The sequence below is a fragment of the Panthera pardus genome, unplaced genomic scaffold (genome assembly GCF_024362965.1).
Source record: "Panthera pardus isolate Hobbes unplaced genomic scaffold, ASM2436296v1 HiC_scaffold_13, whole genome shotgun sequence".
NCBI classification, from domain to species: Eukaryota; Metazoa; Chordata; class Mammalia; order Carnivora; family Felidae; genus Panthera; species Panthera pardus.
The window spans coordinates 3,386,054-3,404,580 of record NW_026526688.1 but is presented as its reverse complement, the minus strand read 5'-3'; the positions used below and the strand labels follow the sequence as shown (position 1 = coordinate 3,404,580).

The following is an 18,527-nucleotide window of genomic DNA, read 5'->3' as shown; positions in this document are numbered from 1 at the left end:
CTACACAAAACCAAACGTGTCTACTTGCCTTCCAAATACTCGTTTTAAACACCCATGCTTTACGACCACCTAGGAAGGTAAAGTCAAATACAAAGTGTTCTAGAGGAAGACAGCACATGTCTCTGATGTCATTACATGATGGGATTCTTTTATCACAACTAATTCAAGACTAAAGTCTCCTCAACCTCAAAGGCTGCAAAATGTGACAAGATTTCCACATCTTGTCTTGTATTACATTCAGGTAGGAGGGATGTCCAAGTACTTGCATGATAGTTCACAGACGACGCCGTGGCGAAAATTGCATACACCCCTTCAACCTTGGGAAGTGCATTCTGAGGGAGGGGGAGAAAGGTAAATAATGGACCTTGGAAATGCAAATAAAGGTGTATTTAATTTTAAGTGAACATGGGAAGGACTCCCAAAGTGATCCATGTAGAATGAGCTGACCACAGATGGAATCTCGTGTCCTTCGTGTTGATGGTAATGATACAACCTAAAGAAAGAAGACTGCTTCGTAGGGTTAAACATTCAACTTTCAGTAAACTGTGTATGTTTTTCGAGTACCGCACGAGGTCACGTGTTTGAAGATTTGAATGTCATGTTAAAATTGCTAACTTGCAAACAGAATTAAGTAATGGGGATTCACGCTGTGACTTCTCTTTAGGTGTATGATGGAAAAGACAGTTCATCGCGTCCGTTGGGGTCCTTCACTAAGAATGAGCTCATGGGGCTGGTCCTTAACAGCACTTCCAATCACCTGTGGCTGGAATTCAACACCAATGGCTCTGAAACCGACCAGGGTTTCCAGCTCACCTATACGAGTAAGTAGCATATGACGTCATCATTTCAGGTTTGTTTGTTTTTTTAAATCTCGGGGTTCATCTAATACCTAGCTGATGATTTTTTTTTTTTTTTTTTTTTTTTTTGCTTAGCTAATACATTTTAAATACTGATTTTTTCCTCTGGTCTCCCTACTGTGTTCTGAATTAATATTTAATTCTTAATTTAGACACATTGCCAGAAGTGATAGTTTGAAATTTATTTTCTTAGATGCATTAATATTTTCATAAGAAAATGACTGTACCTGAAAAGAAACTATCACGACTTTTAAGAGCTTCTGAGCTTAATAAATTCTGATTATAATATAGTATGCATTGACAAAGATTCATATTTGTACATATGAAAGATTTAGAATGAATGTTTGATGTAATTAATAGCAATAACTTTGAATGTCTACCCTACATCAGTACTTTACTATTATATCTACATATATAAATATTAGAATCTATGTATTACAGAATGTCAGTTACATGTGTGTAATTTATCTAGTCACATATACTACATATAAATGTCATGAAATAAAACAACCCCACGTACTAAGCTCTTTCTTAGCACCACTAACGTCCTAATAAGAAAACTAAACACAAAGAATTTCAGGATTTGCTGTGAAGATACCAGGTGTATGGGCTGGTGGAGTCAGGCTGTGATCGCGGACCTACAGTTTTACACAGAGTCCTGTAGTGCCCCCTGATTAATGTCAAAGTACAGAAAATATTTTTTTAATGGTTATTTATTTTTGAGAGAGAGACACACACACAGAATCTGAAGCAGGTTCCAGGCTCCGAGCTGTCAACACAGAGCCCGACATGGGGCTGGAACTCACAGACTGTGAGATCATGACCTAAGCTGAAGTCGGACACTCAACCGACTGAGGCACGCAGGGGCCCCCAAAAAATATTTTTAAAGATGAGAATGAAGAAGAGAAAGAAGTACATAAAATAAAGAAGGAAAAGAGACTGTGCTTTCTCAAAGAGTTATTTGCAGTATGGTCACTGTTATTTCCACCATTTATACTTCCAAACAAGTAAGGTAAGACATGAGCTACTTGGTGTGGATAAATAGTGAAAATCAAGTAATCAATGAAATGTACCAGATAGTCCAATCTTTCACTAATCTGCTGATTAAAAATCTTTATTACACCAAAAGCCATGCCAAAAAATACAAAATTTTGGATTTTCTTAGCATGAAAGTGTATTAGTGATCATCAAGATTGATTTCTTTATTTGACAGAGAAGCAAATGAAGGCCTGGAAATGATAATAATTATCCCAGACACAGAGCTAATCCAGGTGCCTCAAAGGAAGATTAATTGCCTAAAATCCCCCTTGGTGGGCAGAATTACAGGGAAAGGCCTGCAAGACTTGGTGAGCAAACACAGAAGTAGAGTAGCTGACACTAGAAAACCAGTTTTTCGTTATCATGAAAATAGCCATTTACGAGATTCAGTAAACAGCAAGGATATTAATTACATTGCATGCACAGTAAATTAGTAGCAGGGGCATTATAAAACCAGTTCATGATTATAGTTTTTTGTTACTAGAGTTTGACTCTTCAGAATGTCCCTCTGAAGCAGGTTTCAAAGGCTTCTTGTAAAGCCCTTTGGCTTTGCTTCAGACTAAGATGGACACCCTTGCAACCTCTTTCTTTCTTCCACTTTGGGTTTTCCATCAGTATGTTCATAGATTTTGTTTTATTCCCACTTGCATTCACCCCCACCTCCTAGCTGTTACATGTGTCATATTAGTCTTAGAGGACGTTGGATACTTGAGAAAGAAAACGGTTGGAAAACTCCCTAGGTAAACCTGAGAGTTTATTGTAAATAAAGGGTATCGCCACACACACCTGGCGTGTTCCTCCAGTCCTGTCGTCGCCTCAGCTGGTCTGACAAATGGTGCGTCCCGCTACGGTTTGTCAGCAGGGACAAGAAAGCATAGGGCTGTGCGTTTCCCTGTCTCCCCTGTGCATTTCCGTGTCCTCGATTCTCAGTACCACTCCAAGTGTGGAGGTAACTAAGCTCACGTGCACCCTTCCCCGCCTGCTTCATAGAGAATATATCTGGTTCTATTTCACATCGCGTTGCTTTCCCAACCCTAGTTTCTGCTACCTGTTTTCTCTCTACGTGCCCTGGAGTAATTCTTGATTTGTGAACATGTGTTCCTACATTCTCATGGTCGTGCAAAAGATACCCAGCAGCAAGTGCCTGCCTTGTGGAACTTCAAGCTAACTGGACCTGTCACCAAGGATGGGGTCCCTTGACCGTTTCCAGAATTCTGACTCCCGCTTACTTCCCAAATTGCAGTTAAGAAGGGCCATCATGTCCTAAAATCACGTGACTGGGCTGAGATTAGAAGTTGTGGGCTTCATTTGTGTATAATGTCCACCTTGTCACATCAAGAAGGGTCGCTTCATTGTGCTATTGTCAGCCTCCATTAGATGACGCGTGGCTGGTGTAACCCCACGTTTCTCCATGGTATCCAGCATAGCTTGAGGACCTTTTGCTGCACACCGCCCCGCCCCCACCCCGCCCAGCTGTTTCTCTGGGTAACTCTGAGAAACTTGAATCTGTGGATCTGTTTATGGGCACTCTAATCATACAGATTTTTTTTTTCATTACATAACAGCACAAACTTTCTGAGTTTCTGAGAACAAACATTTCAATGATTGGTATTTAGCTCTTAGTATAACCTAGTTGATGGGAATAATTATCTTTTCTTCCTGTTTTCCCTCTTTGCCTTCACCTACAAAAACACAGATGCTCCCTGGGTGCAATTTCCACTTGTGAGGTTGTCCTAGAGCTGGAACACATGGCCAGATGGGAAAACGCATCTGTAATATAGAATTGGTGGTGCTGATGGCTATATAATCAAAATAATATTAGCTTCACATTAAAGTTTTAGCTTTAAACACCAAGTAATTAATTAAAAAAAATCCCAAGCTCCCACAATGTGATCGAATACCGGAATCAAATACTCATCCCTAAAAGATGGCTTGGAAATAATGAATGGTTATAAAATGTTTTGAGCAAGTTATTAAAGCTTAAGACTAAGTAAAGACACTTTCAGCTAACTTCAAAAGACTTTTGTAATTGCCTCTTGAAAGTTAATTAAATCACTTAAGGAAACATTCATATTTAAATGTTTCAGTTCCATAATTAATCTGCACACACCATTGGATCAGAAATGTCAACAGAAAGTAAATATATAGCTTATTAAACACCCTAACATTTTTGAAGTGGATACAAATAATATTTGAATCTCTTTAATATCTACAGCATACTCTCGCACACCTGATTTTGCCATCTTGGTAATTTTGTGTCCTGCTAAAGAGCTCCTTTTACTCTTATCCACAAATTAGAAACTGAGTCTCCACATCCTTGAGTGGCTTGCTGAAGCTTTCACATCCGGAAGTGGTCCAGCCAGGACCCCAATTCAGGTCTCTTGACTGAAGCCCAGAACTGAGGATGAGCTGAATTTCACAGCCTTTAGATGGTCCCGCCTTGTTGACTAGCACACGTATTATCTGATATTTATACATGTAAAGGCATTGGTGAGGAAGAGAAGTCGGGTATCTTGGGGACAACATGGGGTAAACGCATTATATGAAGCAGCCGCTGGTTTGTGAGTAGTAGGTTAGGGCAATATGCAACTGAAATAAAGTTTCCTCTATTACAAAAACACTCCTTTTTATTAGAGATTTGTTTTTTTCTTTTTTTAAAGTTTATTTCTTTGTTTTGAGAGGGAGAGAGAGTAGGGGGGAGGGAGAAAAAGGGGGGAAGAGAGAGAGAATCTGAAACAGGCTCCATGTTCAGCCCAGAGCCCACCTTGGGGCTCGATCCCAGGAACCATGAGATCATGACTGGAGCCGAGGTCAAGAGTTGGTTGCTTAACCTACTGAGCCACACAGGCGCCCCTACAGATTTGTTTCTTTTCATAACAAATCATAGTCTTCCGATTCTATAAGTGTGTCGAATGGAAACATGACCCATAAGGTCTTTGAGATCAGGGACCATGGGTGTTCATTTTTTATTATCTGCGGCACCTTGGACAGATGCCTGGTCTATAAGACAAAAAGCTTAGATTATATATCATTGCTATTTAAGCTGTATTCCAGGAAGCTTTAAGATTCGACAGAGCCCTCTCAGGGCAATAAGAATTTCACCTTATCTAACTTAAGCATTTTTGTTTGCTTTCTCCTGGTGATTGCAAAGTTCTTCAAGTATCAGGAAAAAGTACATTGGCAGTGGATTGCTGTGTTTTCTAAATATTTCAGCAACTACTTTTATAGAAAAGTAGTTCTGGAAATTAAAAAAAAATCCTATATTGAATTCAGAATTCTTTAAAAAATATGTTTAACCTCTTTTAGAGTTTCACGAGAATGTTCCCAGAATAGTCGCTCTTCAGACCCACTTTACCGCAGGACATATGGGAGGATTTGGATCTGAAACAGGCTTTCTGGATTGTATACTCTTAGTTATTTCAGTAGAGAGAACCAAACGAGCCCTCTGTGGCAACTCAACAGAAATTCTCTACCTGGGGGTTTTAGTAAAATAACTGTAGTTTGGACACACATCTCGGGGCTGTCTTACTGGATCCATTTTCCAATTAACCAACAACTGTACAGGTATTGCCTATATACTGAATGTTTAGTACTATATTGAGTCAGAGTAGGCAAAGCCAGGCTTCCTGTTATTAATAAATGTCTTACGATAGTCACATGTCAGACTTGTGAAACACGGGTTGATAGAAATGTGACTAAATATTTATATTCTCAACTCTGGAATGGATCTGAAGCTATTGTTGTAGGAGTCAGTTCATGGCCCTGATTCACACTGACTGATAGTTTTGACCCTTACTACATTGTGATTTTTGGCTCTTAATACATTCTTTTTTTATATATTTTTTTATTTTTCTCCAAATAAACTATAGTCCATTGATGATAGTATGTGATTCTTATATTTTAAGACACACACAGACACACACACACACACACACACACACACACACACACAGAATTTTCCAGAAGAATGAGAGATCATTGAAAGCCGGAATCACAGTACAAACTTCCAGAATTTTCTTTCCTTCCTGCTAGATCCCTTTCTTCTTTCCTCTAGATTAAGTTTAAATGCTTGTTCCTGCATACAAGCTGCCTTGCTGTCCAGCTTCCTGAAACAGGATCGTCTGCTCTTTCTTATATGTCTCCCAAACCTCTAATAGTTTGTCTGTGCACCTTTTGCTTTCACACCAGTAAAATGTGAGGTTCTCAGGAGGCAGAGCCTTACCTTCAGCAACAGCAGGTAACCTCCACAGTCACTTAGTAGGTGACGATCACCTGAGCTGACCTGGGTTGGTGCAGAAGGAGGCAGACTTGAGGGAAATGTGAGGAGATGGGCACGACCTTTGTGCTCATGACATGATGGGTATGGGAGTCTGGATAGGATGCAGCGTGTGTGACAAGGAGAAGAGTAAAGGCATGGTTGGCTGCAGGAATCTGATCATGGAAGTTTTTAAAAACTAGGCAGAGGTAGTGGTCAGCATCAAGGAAGATCCGTTAGTGGTATTTGAGGAATGAAACTACGTGGGAGTTGGGGATGGAAGAATGGCCAACTGACAGTGGTACGATTGTCAGGTCTTAGAAGGTCCTGAGGGAACCTTGGAAGGTTCGTAGGGAACTACGAACACTCAGGGGACTTTCCTTACTGTGGCCTCACCACCAAAACTCTCAAAGGTGGCACGTTTCCATTCTCCACGTTCTTAAAATTGCTCCCCTGTCCCCAGCATGAATTGTCTGTGGAGGAAACGTGGAGATCAATCTCATGTTCCTCCACAACCATCATGTGAAACAGAGGGATGTGCCCGTAGCTGGTTGGCGGTTTCTACGGAGTGGCCCGTCCGTTCACACCCTCCTCCATGGTAGCTCCTACTCGTTCTGTTTGCCGGCGTCCATCACTAGGCGGTGGGAACGTTGGCATCGATGCCAACAAGCTACGGTGTCTTCTGTGGATGAGAAAAGCGAACCCAGAGACGTGGGCTTGCCCAGCTGTCACCTGGGGTTAACGTGCTGCTGGGGCTAAAATGACACCAACAGTAACTCTGCTGGTATAAGTGAGAGAGCAGCTCCAGCTGTGAATAGATTCTCAAGGCCCGTAATGAAGCACTACGAAGCGCTGTCACCTTCGTGCTTCAGGACAAGTCAGAAATGCTGCAGGTGTGAAGGATACACAGACACCATGAGGGACCAGTTACCGAAAGCAAACCGGATGGGGAAGAGTCGCGTAAGTCAGAAACTGCCATCTCGAGGCCCTGAAGTCACGGATGATAAGGAGAGCTAGTTCTCCGTAGCATCGCTAGAGAGCCTGCATAGGTCAGTGCACTCGGTTATGTCAGGAGCCAGTCTGCCTACGTGGCTTTTTCCCCAGCTTTATTGGGTTCTAATTGGCAGCATTTTGTAAGTTTAGGGTGGTGAACTGATACATCACACGTATTGTGAAATGATCCCCACGTGAAGGTTAACACAGCCATCACCGCACATGGTGTGTGTGTGTGTGTGTGTGTGTGTGTGTGTGTGTGTGTGTGCTGAGACCTGCCCATTTCTTTTTTTCTTTTCTTTTCCATTGCTAATAGAGATTCTTCTGAGTTTACCTCCATGACCGAAGGAGAGTCACATGCACAATGCTGTGTTCCCTTCATAACTGATTCCATTTTTTTTTTTTTTACCACTGTATTTTGGAAGATCTGTATAAGTTAAATGGCCGTTCTTGAGTATAAGGTCTAGAATCTAATTTTATAAATAATAAAGGTATTCACAAAGTTACCAAACACTGTTGGTTGCATGTGTGTAAGTGCTGTTATTTTGGAGTTTACTTCAACAGCATTCACCACATCCTCGGTCTCTATGGTGTGTAGCATAGCCTAGAAAATCATGTCAAAGTGATGTTTCCTTCAATGAGTACTTTGTAAAAGAATTTATAATTTTGCTGCAGCCAAGGTCAGCGTGGAAGAGGTGGAGAAAATAACCAGCTCACACATAAACCCACACCAACACTGGCAGATTTTTCTTCTGTTTCCATTAAGATTAAAATTGTGCCAAGGAAGGGGTGCCTGGGTGGCTCCTTCAGTTGAGCATCTTACTTTGACTCAGGTCATGATCTAGCAGTTTGTGGGTTCGAGCCCCGCGTCAGGCTCTGTGCCGACAGCTCAGAGCCTGGAGCCTGCCTCAGATTCTGTGTCTCCCTTTCTCTCTGCCCCTTCCCTGCTTGCTCTCTCTCTCTCTCTCTCTCAAAAATAACTAAACATTAAAAAAAAAAAGGCTTATGGAGCACGGGTTTATTCTCAAATAGCCATTAATCCAACAGATAAAACTGCTGGAAAATGTAATAAGCGTGATTTGTTCTCCCTACGGTAACTGGCGGGTAATAGTATAATGGTGTTTCGAAGCAATAGGCAGTTATTTTGTGCACTGGTTTTCTACTGCTGTGTAACAAATCACCACAAGCGTTAGAGACCTAAAACACTTTATCACTCACAGTTTCCGGGGGGTGGGGAGACGGGGCCTGGCTCAGCTGGGTCCTCTCAAGGTCTCCCGAGGCCGTGATCCAGTCGGTCTCACCCAAAGCCGGTGTCCCTGCTTCAGTTCCCGTGGCTGTGGGCAGAACTCATTTCCTTCCGGTAGCAGGACGAGGGCAAGCTCCTGGGGTTCTGGGGCACTGCTGGTCTCTCTGACCAGCAGGAGAGGCCTCTGTCTTGGGGGCCCAGGCCTTCTTTGGGGGACTTTCATCTGGTCATGTGATCGAGTCAGGTGCACCCAGGATCATCTCCATTTCAACTAACTCAGAATCACCAGATCTGGGGCCTCCATTGGGCTAAAGCTTTCTCTCACCTTGCTACAGATCTGGCCCACGCTCCGGAAGGGGAGAGGATTTCGTGGGCATCAGTGTCAGGCACTGGTGGGGTCCTGGGGTCACATTCAGGTCTGTCCGTCACAGTTTCCTCTTTAGGAATTTTGTTTTTTAATTCTTTTTCAGATAATTCCGTTTTCAAAAACAGTGTGTTTGTGTGTGTGCACTCACTTGCAGATATAGGTAGACCTTTAAAAAGAGGAAACATACAATTTGATTGTTTCTGTGAACTTTTAAATTTCCAGGATATGTTTGGGTTAATAGTTATGGATCTCTAGTTGCAAACAATACAAGTCACAGAGTCACTTTCTGTACTGTCATGGATTCAGTGTTTTTTTTTAATGATTTTTATTTATTTCACTTATTTATTTTGAGAGAAAGAGAGAGAGAGAGAGCAGAGAGAGAATTGGAAGCAGGCTCCACACTGTCAGCGCAGAGACTGACGTGGGGCTCGATCCCACGAACTGTGGGATCATGACCTGAGCTGAGAGTTGGCCACATAACTGACTGATCCAGCCAGGTGCCCCTGGGTTTTGGTTTTTAGGCCCCCAAATCTCCAAAGCATGCACCTGTCTGTGACTTCAGTCTGTCTTTCGGGGTCATGAGGGTTAAAGCGACCCCGGTAAAGGATTTGGGTGCAGGTGAATTTCCACAGAAGCCTAGTAGAAGTGTGTGTGGTGCACAGAAGGGTCAAAGGCACAGAGAAAGGAAAAGTAAAACCTGGTGCTGAGGCTCCAACCACAAAATGTACTTGTCTCACAACTTGCTTAAAAGAAAAAAACAATTAGAAAGCCCTAAACATTTAAGTCTGACAGTTTCTTTTTGTTTTAATCTAAAAATTATCTCTGCACACTCATATGTTTAAGTCTATTCCCAGAAAAATGAGCCATATACCTCTAACTTCATTATTTTTATGTTAGATTTATTTTAGTTTGGGCATCGCTGTTGAAACAATTCTTCCGTGAATTCTTATCAAGTGCAACACAGTGACTCTCAGCTGTGAAAAAAGAGGGGGAAAAAAGCTTATTTCTAATAGGCTTCCAACTAATATGTTTTTTAAAAGTGTATATTCAGTGAAAAATTAAATTCCATACTCAATTTGTTTTGCTATAAAAAGGATAGTGTTACAAGGAGAGAAAATTGTAATGTCAGTAGTGTGACAAGCCCAGAACTCTATGCTTATGTAATTGCATCATTGGAAACCTTTTCTATCAATATATCAAGACATGCCCATACTTTTTTTTTATAAGCTTACACCTTCTGGTAAGAATTCAGAAGATTGCATTTTTACTCTGCTTTTACAAGAAAACCCAGAGAAACATATTGTATACAATACATCCTTCAAAATAGAATGACTTTCATTGGAAATGTCAAAATGGAAAAAACTGTCCGTGTAATTCAGATACAATAGAGGCAGGCTGCTAGAAAGTCCTGGAAGGAACTCTGTATTTACTGTAAAACAAGATGGGCATATTATAAAGAGGAAAGGCATTCACATCTCTGGGAATGCCATATGAAAAACCAGTCCCCAGTCCACCATCCCAGCGTATAATTCTTGGTTTGCATTAGAAAATTTTATTCTGGCGTGTACACTTTTAGATGAAAATCAAGATAGCTGTTTAATTACTGTAAGACATCAGGAAGAAAATACTGGAGCCAAACACGATGGCATTTCTAAGAAAGGGGTGTGCAGATGAGTGTTTGTGGAAGTGCCACACTGTGAAACAGAAACCCCTCCCACCGTAGGGTGGCTCAAGGTGAGGCTGTCCTGAAACCGGACATAAATCGTCATCATTTCTCAGAGAGAGGAAAGGGCAAAGTATGATCAGGACCATGTTAAGAAAGGACAGTGGCACGAGGTGACACGTAATTGATTTACTCAATGTCAGACACAAATGAGAGCTAGAGGTGGCTGTGGAATCCGTGTCCCTGGCCTTCTAATTGGATGTTTCATCATCTTGCTCCCTTACTGACATGCACAGCATCATAAAGACTAAAATATAAGCATTTACAGTGTTTAAAAAAGCTCTAGTGAAACCTCCCTATGCTTCACTTCTGTGACAACATGAGAATTGCCTAATTAGGATCGTAGGTCACCCTGATGACCTATGTCACAGTCCTCCGGATCCTATAAAGTTCCACGTGCATGTTGGTCTGCACTAGTTTCTTTAAAAAAGAAAGTTTTTTTAATGCTTTTATTTATTTTTGAGACAGAGAGAGACAGAGCCTGAGCGGGGGAGGGGCAGAGAGAGAGGGAGACACAGAATCCGAAGCAGGATTCAGGCTCCGAGCTGTCAGCACAGAGCCCGACGCGGGGCTTGAACTCACGAACCGTGAGATCATGACCTGAGCTGAAGTCGGATCCCCAACCGACTGAGCCACCCAGGTGCCCCTGCACTAGTTTCTACTTAGCTTTACAGGATTTCCCCAGAGATTTAGTTTTGTGAATTGTATTTTTGTTTTATAATTAATTATTCCTTCTATTTTGTGACAACTTGCCAGTTGACACACACAGCTATGTATACTCATCTTTTGGAACGGACGGACATACTGCTAACCATCAGTACCTTGAGAAAGACAAAAGAGCCTCCAGAAGGGTGGCATAAATAATTTAAAGGATTAAACTAAAAGCATATGACTCGAGAGAGAAATAAATGGAGGCTGACAGATGATATCACCAAATGCTATAAAATCGAGCATTTTATGGCAAGAGTGATGACGGAATTTTTGCTCCACTCTTCTTTAGGGGAAATAAAAAGTAATCACTATTGTATTGGTCAAAGTCATGGATACATTGTTTTTGCAAAAGGTCACTCATGGGAAGAAGAGATTCACAGAGACTTCTCTGCCGTGTCAGAAAGGCAGTGTTGGGTAATGAATCACAAGTCAGTTTATCTCTGATTTTGATTTTTCTTGCATGTATTATGGCATTTGTAATAATTCTGTAAGGAGAAAAAAACGCCATAAGAAATTTTTATTTTTTATTGTGCAGGGGAACAGATCAGTAATTACCTTTTCCAAAAGTTCCATTTTTATTTTTAAATTTTTATTTTTCTCCACTTTAATGAATTTTGACATTAAGACATTCGAAGGCTGTTTAGATCTCTACCAGATAATTAAATGAGTCTTTTTTTTTTCATTTTTTTAACAAAGTAAACATTTCAGCAAACAGTGATATGAGCATAATCCCCTGTTAAATAACAAAACTAAACTCTTAGACGAGGACGTGAAAAAATTTGAAATTTCAGCTTGAAATTGGCAAAGACTCTGGAATGATCCAGTTATCAGCACTCCGTAGCAAATGTAAGAGTGTATACACATGGTCAAGTGATTTAACTTACTGGTGAAATTCAGGCCAAAGGAATACACCCGCCTCTGTGTCCGGAAACTAGGACTGAGTGTCTTAGCTGTGTCACCTGTCAGCTGTGTGATCTGTCATATCGCAGCACATACTTTTCTTCTGTAAATAAGTCGTTGTTTTTGGACAGTCCTAGTTCTGAAATTCTACAACATTGGAATCAATCAAAAGCTATTTTTACTGTTCAAAGGGATATAAAATTTTTCTTGTGATGATTTCAGCAAAGTCTACCTTTTAACTCCCTACAACAATTGGATAAGTGACAGCTTGTGTGTGGGGTATGAAATAAGCAGGAGCCCAAGGTGACTCCAGTGTCGGTGGGCTCCGGGGATGTTATTTACTGACTTGGGGAATCGGGAACGGTCGATTTGTAGTAGAAGAGGTTTAGATGTCATTTTTGGATAATAGGGTCTTGACATCCCTCGGTGCTTGGTATTAGGTTTTTAATCTTGCTTCCATATGTAGCATAGATGGGAGATGTGAATGAAGTTAGAATTTGCCCATTAGATGTTGTGTAATCTAATTCTGAGGTAATGCCAGTAAGAGCAAGGTGATGGAGGTAAGATGTAAACAACAGATCTTTAAAAATCTCTTTATTTCTAGGGCTTTGATGAGTTGACTTGTTAAATGAGATAAAAGGAAGGAACTGTGGCTGCAGGCTGAGTTCTGGATGATGATGCAGGTGTCAGTACTGTTAAGCTCTAGAATAAAAACAGGGGACTTATTTGCGAATCCTAGCATTTCTTAAGATAAGAGTTTATCATTACAGTAATCAGAAACCTATTTCCTTTACCAAATAGCAAATAGGTTGAACAGGAACATTGCCTCCGTGGCAGAGTGTGGGGGTGAGGGTTAGGTGGTGTTAGGCTTAGTCCACAGCTGATGGACCCACCTGGCCGCATGGCCTGTAGGCTCCAGTCGTGAGGTCTGACGGTAATGCAAACCCATCTGGAGTCAGGTATCCAGAGGATTCTCTACATCTTTGGTTAATTTATTGAAATCTGATACATTATACATCTTGGTCAGTAAAATATCAGTTGAGGAGCCAAATAATAAAATCCAAGAGGTAACAGATATGTTCATAGAAGAGCTGTCTCTTGTGGAAATTTCCAGAGGTAGTTAGCACGCATCAGTATGAAATAAGATCTGTATGAATTGGAACTTTTGGAAGAGGTAATTACTGATCTGTGCCCCTGCACGATAATCGAAATAATTGCTAAGAAATTGCTCATTCATGTTTATTATTTCTTTATTAATTTGAATGTTTAATCATTAAACTGATTTTTTTTCATGTAAAAGATGAATTCCCACATCTAAAAGAATAGATTGGTTCTGATGAAAAGTACAAATGAACAAATAATTCATCAGGAAATGAATGAAAATTTTCTACTTGTACTCAAAACCTGTTCAGTTTTCAGGCTATCAAAAATGCTTGAAATATCTGTCATCGGTCATCTGAGCATCATCAACCTGAATCCACTGTGACCAAAATAACACCATTTTATGTCCATAATGCTGAAGACTTCTGATTGCATTCCATACAATAATCCCATGGAAATAAATCTATGAAATACCCATTTCATTATATAAATGTGTTATTACACATTTCCACTTGAGTATGTGATGGGACTCCCTCTTTGGAAAGTCAGCTTATGGAAAAATAGGAACCTCTGTGTCTTCCATTCAAAGATGGTTAAGTAATATTGTTGTACCCATTTTTAATCTTCATTAGCTGGATGGATATTTCTGATTGAATATTACTTTTAAATCTTCCCAATTTTTAAAAAAATTAGTATGAATACTCAAAAGATAAGCAGTGATTTTCATGATTTTAATAATACTTGGAAATCTTTAGAAGCTTAACAGTTTATTTGAATTAAAAGCAGTCACTGACAAGTTGGAATTAATATAACCACCAATGAAACTCAGTAACATGAATACATTAGGGTGTTTCTATTCCCACTTCTGAACTTCCTTAGATAATGTGGTAAACAGAGTACTCACTATCCCATCCCTGTCTTCAAGGAGCAAGTTTTTAGATGGAATAATAAACTACACACAGGAAGACGTAGAAGAATAAATAACTTGTGGCACACCGGTGGTCACATATTTTGCAGTAGGATTCATAAGAAATTCGAGAAGGACAGAGGACTCAGGAGAAATAGGTAGGGGAGCCTTAACAGGAATGGGCTGGATTGGGTCTTAAAGGACAGGTATGATTTGGAGGACATGAGCAATGCAGTCAGGCAGTTACTCTGGATACAGGGGGCAGGAGGTGGTGACAGAATGGTGACAGGAATGAGTTTCACCTGGGTTTCAAGAATGATCTGGCCAGGAAACGCCCTAGCACACACTGGAAAGGAAGACCCAAATGCAAAAGAAAGTGAAGTACTCAATTCAAGTAAAAAAAAAAAAAAAAAAGAAAAAGAAAAACAAAAACTTAAATGCAGATGAACTCTTCGTGGTGTTTATCATACACCTTCACACGACGTGTGTAAACGCTCTGAATGAGCAAGTGCCGTATCTGCGCGCAGGTCTCCAGTTAGGCGGTTCCTGTTACTGAGGTCTCAGAAGTAAGCTGAGTGAGCCCCGGCTGGCTCTTGCCAGTCACAGTTAGGCTGATGGATGGCGGTCACTCGCGCGGAAATTCTTTGCGAGAATGAGATGCGGAACATGAGGAACGGTACCCTTACCCCCTAAAGCCGTGATAAGCCAGCAGTGGTCTGGTTGTGGCTGTCGCTTCTTGGGAATTGATGGCCTGGCTACATGGCTTGAGGGGGTGCGTTCTGGCATATGGTTTGACAATAACTTTGGATTTATTTGTTGTAGAATAATATAGATAACAACATATGAATACTAACAGCAGCAAAAAATCTGAGTGTTGTTGGTAATCCCTTATATTTATACAGAGTTTACCTAGGAAGAGTTCAGTGTGTTCTGTTAAATCTTTTGCTTTTTCTTATAAAAATCTCTGTAACATGGGGGCAGGAAGAAAGAGGCATAACCATCCATATTTATCACTTGGAAACGGAAGTGGGACGAGGTAAAGGAAAGTGAACTTGAGAATGGACTTAGTCTGGACATCGTTTGGAAGAGCTCAGTTGTCCCTCATTTCCCATATCCTGTGAGTCCTTGTGCCCCTGGGCCCCTGACCTTCTGCGTAGGGTGTTCTCAGCAGCTCTTCCCGTGGGCATCGTTCTGTTTCCAACCATTCTACTTCTTCCACTTGGGGTGTTTACACGTTCCCACGGGCACCTTTGCTTTCCTCACACTTTTCTTTTTTTCCTTTTGCCAAGAATCAGATACACAGACTGAAGAGAGGAAAGAGCCGTGTTCGCAGAACCAGGACTCATGTCCCTAGTTGCCTCCGGGATAATCTCTTGAAGATCAGTGTGAGGTTCATTTGGTTGCATGTAAATTTGACATGTCTCTTGATCCAATGGGGACAACCTTTCCGGGGAAAAGAAAGTGTAACAGTTATTTTATGAGCAAAGAAGAATTAAGTCCCCCATGGGACTTTCCAAAATGCTCTTCTTTTGTTATGTAGTACAATGCTCTTGGCCAAATCGAGTGAATCTTCGGTAGCAAGTAAGAAGAGACAGTCCTATCTAGTTGATCAGGATGTGTCTTGGGTAGTCCTCATAGCCCTGTCAAGAATGCCTGAAGGAGCCCAGGGTGAACACAGCCAACTTTGGGAGGGGTTCCTCTCAGGACCAAGTAGGGGAAGGTGAGGGGCCACTCTAAGGGGAACTCACTCTGTATCAAGAATTGTCACCTTAATCTTGTGTGCATTAAACTGCCAGGCTTGCGTGCTTCTAAAAGGAAGCTGACGTTGTCTGGGGCACCTCCATTTGGGCTCTAACAAAACTCTCCAGTGTGTCCTACTTAGGATCCTGTAATTAACCACTCTCGAAGATTATTTTCAGGATTAAAAGAGATGTCCTGGACACAACTGCCTAATGCATTGCATGGCACAGTATGTGTTCTGTACGTACCCCGTACCATGCTCCCTTCCTTTCCATGCTCACCTTTATGGAAATAAGCACCTGGAATCAGTGCCCTGTCATTTATTTTGTTCCTAAGTGGAAAGAAGACCATGAGATCCATGGGTGAAAACAATAAATTAAGCACAACTTATAGTTCTCTATTAAAGTACAATAAAAAGTAAATGCATTGTTAATCATGATATTCCCATATGCAGATAATATGCAAATATAAACATCAAGTTTTAGACCATGGGAATTAATATTATATGCTGAAAATTCCATGCTATCAAGAAATGATGGTTTTAAAAATAACTCACCGATGTGTTCCTATTTTCCCTTTCCCCACTCTCCCCACCATTTTCATTTCACGGATCAAGACTTTCATAAGCAAAATGGCAAAAAAAAATCTGAAAATTTTCTATCATTAAAAATAATTACATAGTTTGGGGTGCCTGGGGGGCTCAGTCGATTAAGTGTACAACTTCAGCTCAGGTCATGATCTCACACTTCGTGGGTTTGAGCCCCGTTTCGGGCTCTGTGCTGACAGCTCAGAGCCTGGATCCTGCTTCAGATTCTGTGCCTCCCTCTTTCTCTGCTCCTCCCCTGCTCACGGTCTGTCTCTCTCTCAAAAATGAAGATTAAAAAAAAATTTTTTTTAAGATAATTACGTAATTGAATTATGTAGGAATGCTCAAGTTTCTTAAAACATTGCTGAAACTGTGTCTTGGGGTTTAAAAACATGCAATTGTAATATGATCAAAATATAGTTTAATTGTGGTATTTTTGATAAATATATTGGTAGAAGACTTTGACTTGCCACTTTGTCTTGGTTCTATATATTGATATTTATTTTCTCGAGCTAGTGAAATCTGCGTTCAATCTAGCTTTAACTTCTTCCCTGTTTTGATACCAAATTATTTAAGTGTGAATTGTTAGCGTTTTCATTCCTTCTGAACTTCGTATTTGGCCATGAAGATTCTTCAGGACTGCAAACTCCCACAGCTAAATTTTAAGGAAATCAACAATAGTTAATCAGATTCTTGGAATAGTCAAGTTATTTTAAGCAATTAGTGAATTTCAGAATTTAAAATAAAAATATGCTTGAGGTTTTTTTTTAGACATATTATTCCTAACTCCACCCCAACCCCACCGTGGAAAACAGTCTTTTTCAGAGAGGAAGTTACTTCTTAATCTGCAAATAAGAAATGTAAAAGCTACCATTCTATTAGGGAATATATTCTGAAAATAATCAAATTGCATTTTGTGTAGTCAGTTAAATGTGATATATGGTTGGTTGAACTTGTTTCATTGTACTTCTGGATATCCCTTCGTATAAATGTGTATATGTATGTATGTGTGTTTGTTTTTACTGCTAAAACCGAAAGAAGCATCCGCAGTCAAGCACGGCGTGTTACTTGCGGTCACCTGTGCACCCCTTGGAAAGTACAGGTGGCTCATTTAGAAGCAGCCATATTTCATACTGTGTGGCTGCCTATAAATGGGTTGCCCTGTACTAGCATCCTGTTTTCCCAGAAGTCCTGACGAAGGACATAAGACTCCAGCTTGGTGAACTCTTCCAGCTGCCTCCTAGAATGTGTGTGCATTCTGTTCTTCTTAAGCACTTGGTGATGTAGTAGGAACACTTCCAATTAAACTCTCGGCCCTAAAGGGCAAAGCTATGCCTGTATACTGAAAGAGGATGTAGTATCTTGTGAAATACATTATAAATGAAGTGTTTAATATGTGTGTATTGAATGGATGTCCCATTAAAATGTAAGATGTTCACCGCTGTATATTATTTGTCTTTCTGTACAGATTGTGAGCTCCTGGTGAGCCAGGACTGAGATCAATTAATTTTATATTTCCAGTACCTAGGAAATTATCTGAAGTACAGTAGACACTATAAAAAGATGTTAAAGAAATGATTTAACTAATTAATGCCGTAGATAAGAGAAGGAGATTTTCCAGATATGTTTTCTCAGTAAAATTATCTAAATCATCTTTTTTTTTACTTTAATACCCATTAATATTAGGTCAAAAAAGGAAAAGATTATATTAGGATATTATACTCCCAATGTATTTTATCAATCAAATGAAGTGTTACTAGACTAAGCTACTATATATAAATTACTAGCTTCATCATCACGTAGAAATCATAACGAAAAGTACATTTTATGAAAATAGTATTAATAGCTTATATTTACAATTAAAGTACTCTTTTACTTCAACATTTTTGCTTAAAACTTAAATGTAGAGGACTTGGATAATCTGAACGTACAGAATGGTGATGCCAGACAAATACTAATATTAACCGCCTGACTGTAAGTTTAATTCTGTATGATAGGAGCCAAACTTACAAAAATTTAGAGAACTTCCTATTAAAACAAAAAACAAAAAAACAAAAAACAAAGCATTCCGAGGCAGCTGGTTAGCTCAGTTGGTTAGAGCAT

General features: G+C 40.2%; 1 protein-coding gene across 5 annotated transcripts in view; it reads left to right on the top strand.

The window, feature by feature from the left end:
- Nucleotides 1-18,527, top strand: part of CSMD1 (CUB and Sushi multiple domains 1) — a 2,004,702-nt gene that overhangs the window by 1,660,101 nt on the left and 326,074 nt on the right. For all 5 annotated transcript variants that reach the window (XM_053900776.1, XM_053900775.1, XM_053900774.1 and 2 more), the window contains one exon: nt 665-821. In XM_053900776.1, coding sequence (XP_053756751.1) covers nt 665-821 — 157 coding nt within the window. The remainder of the gene's footprint in view (nt 1-664; nt 822-18,527) is intronic.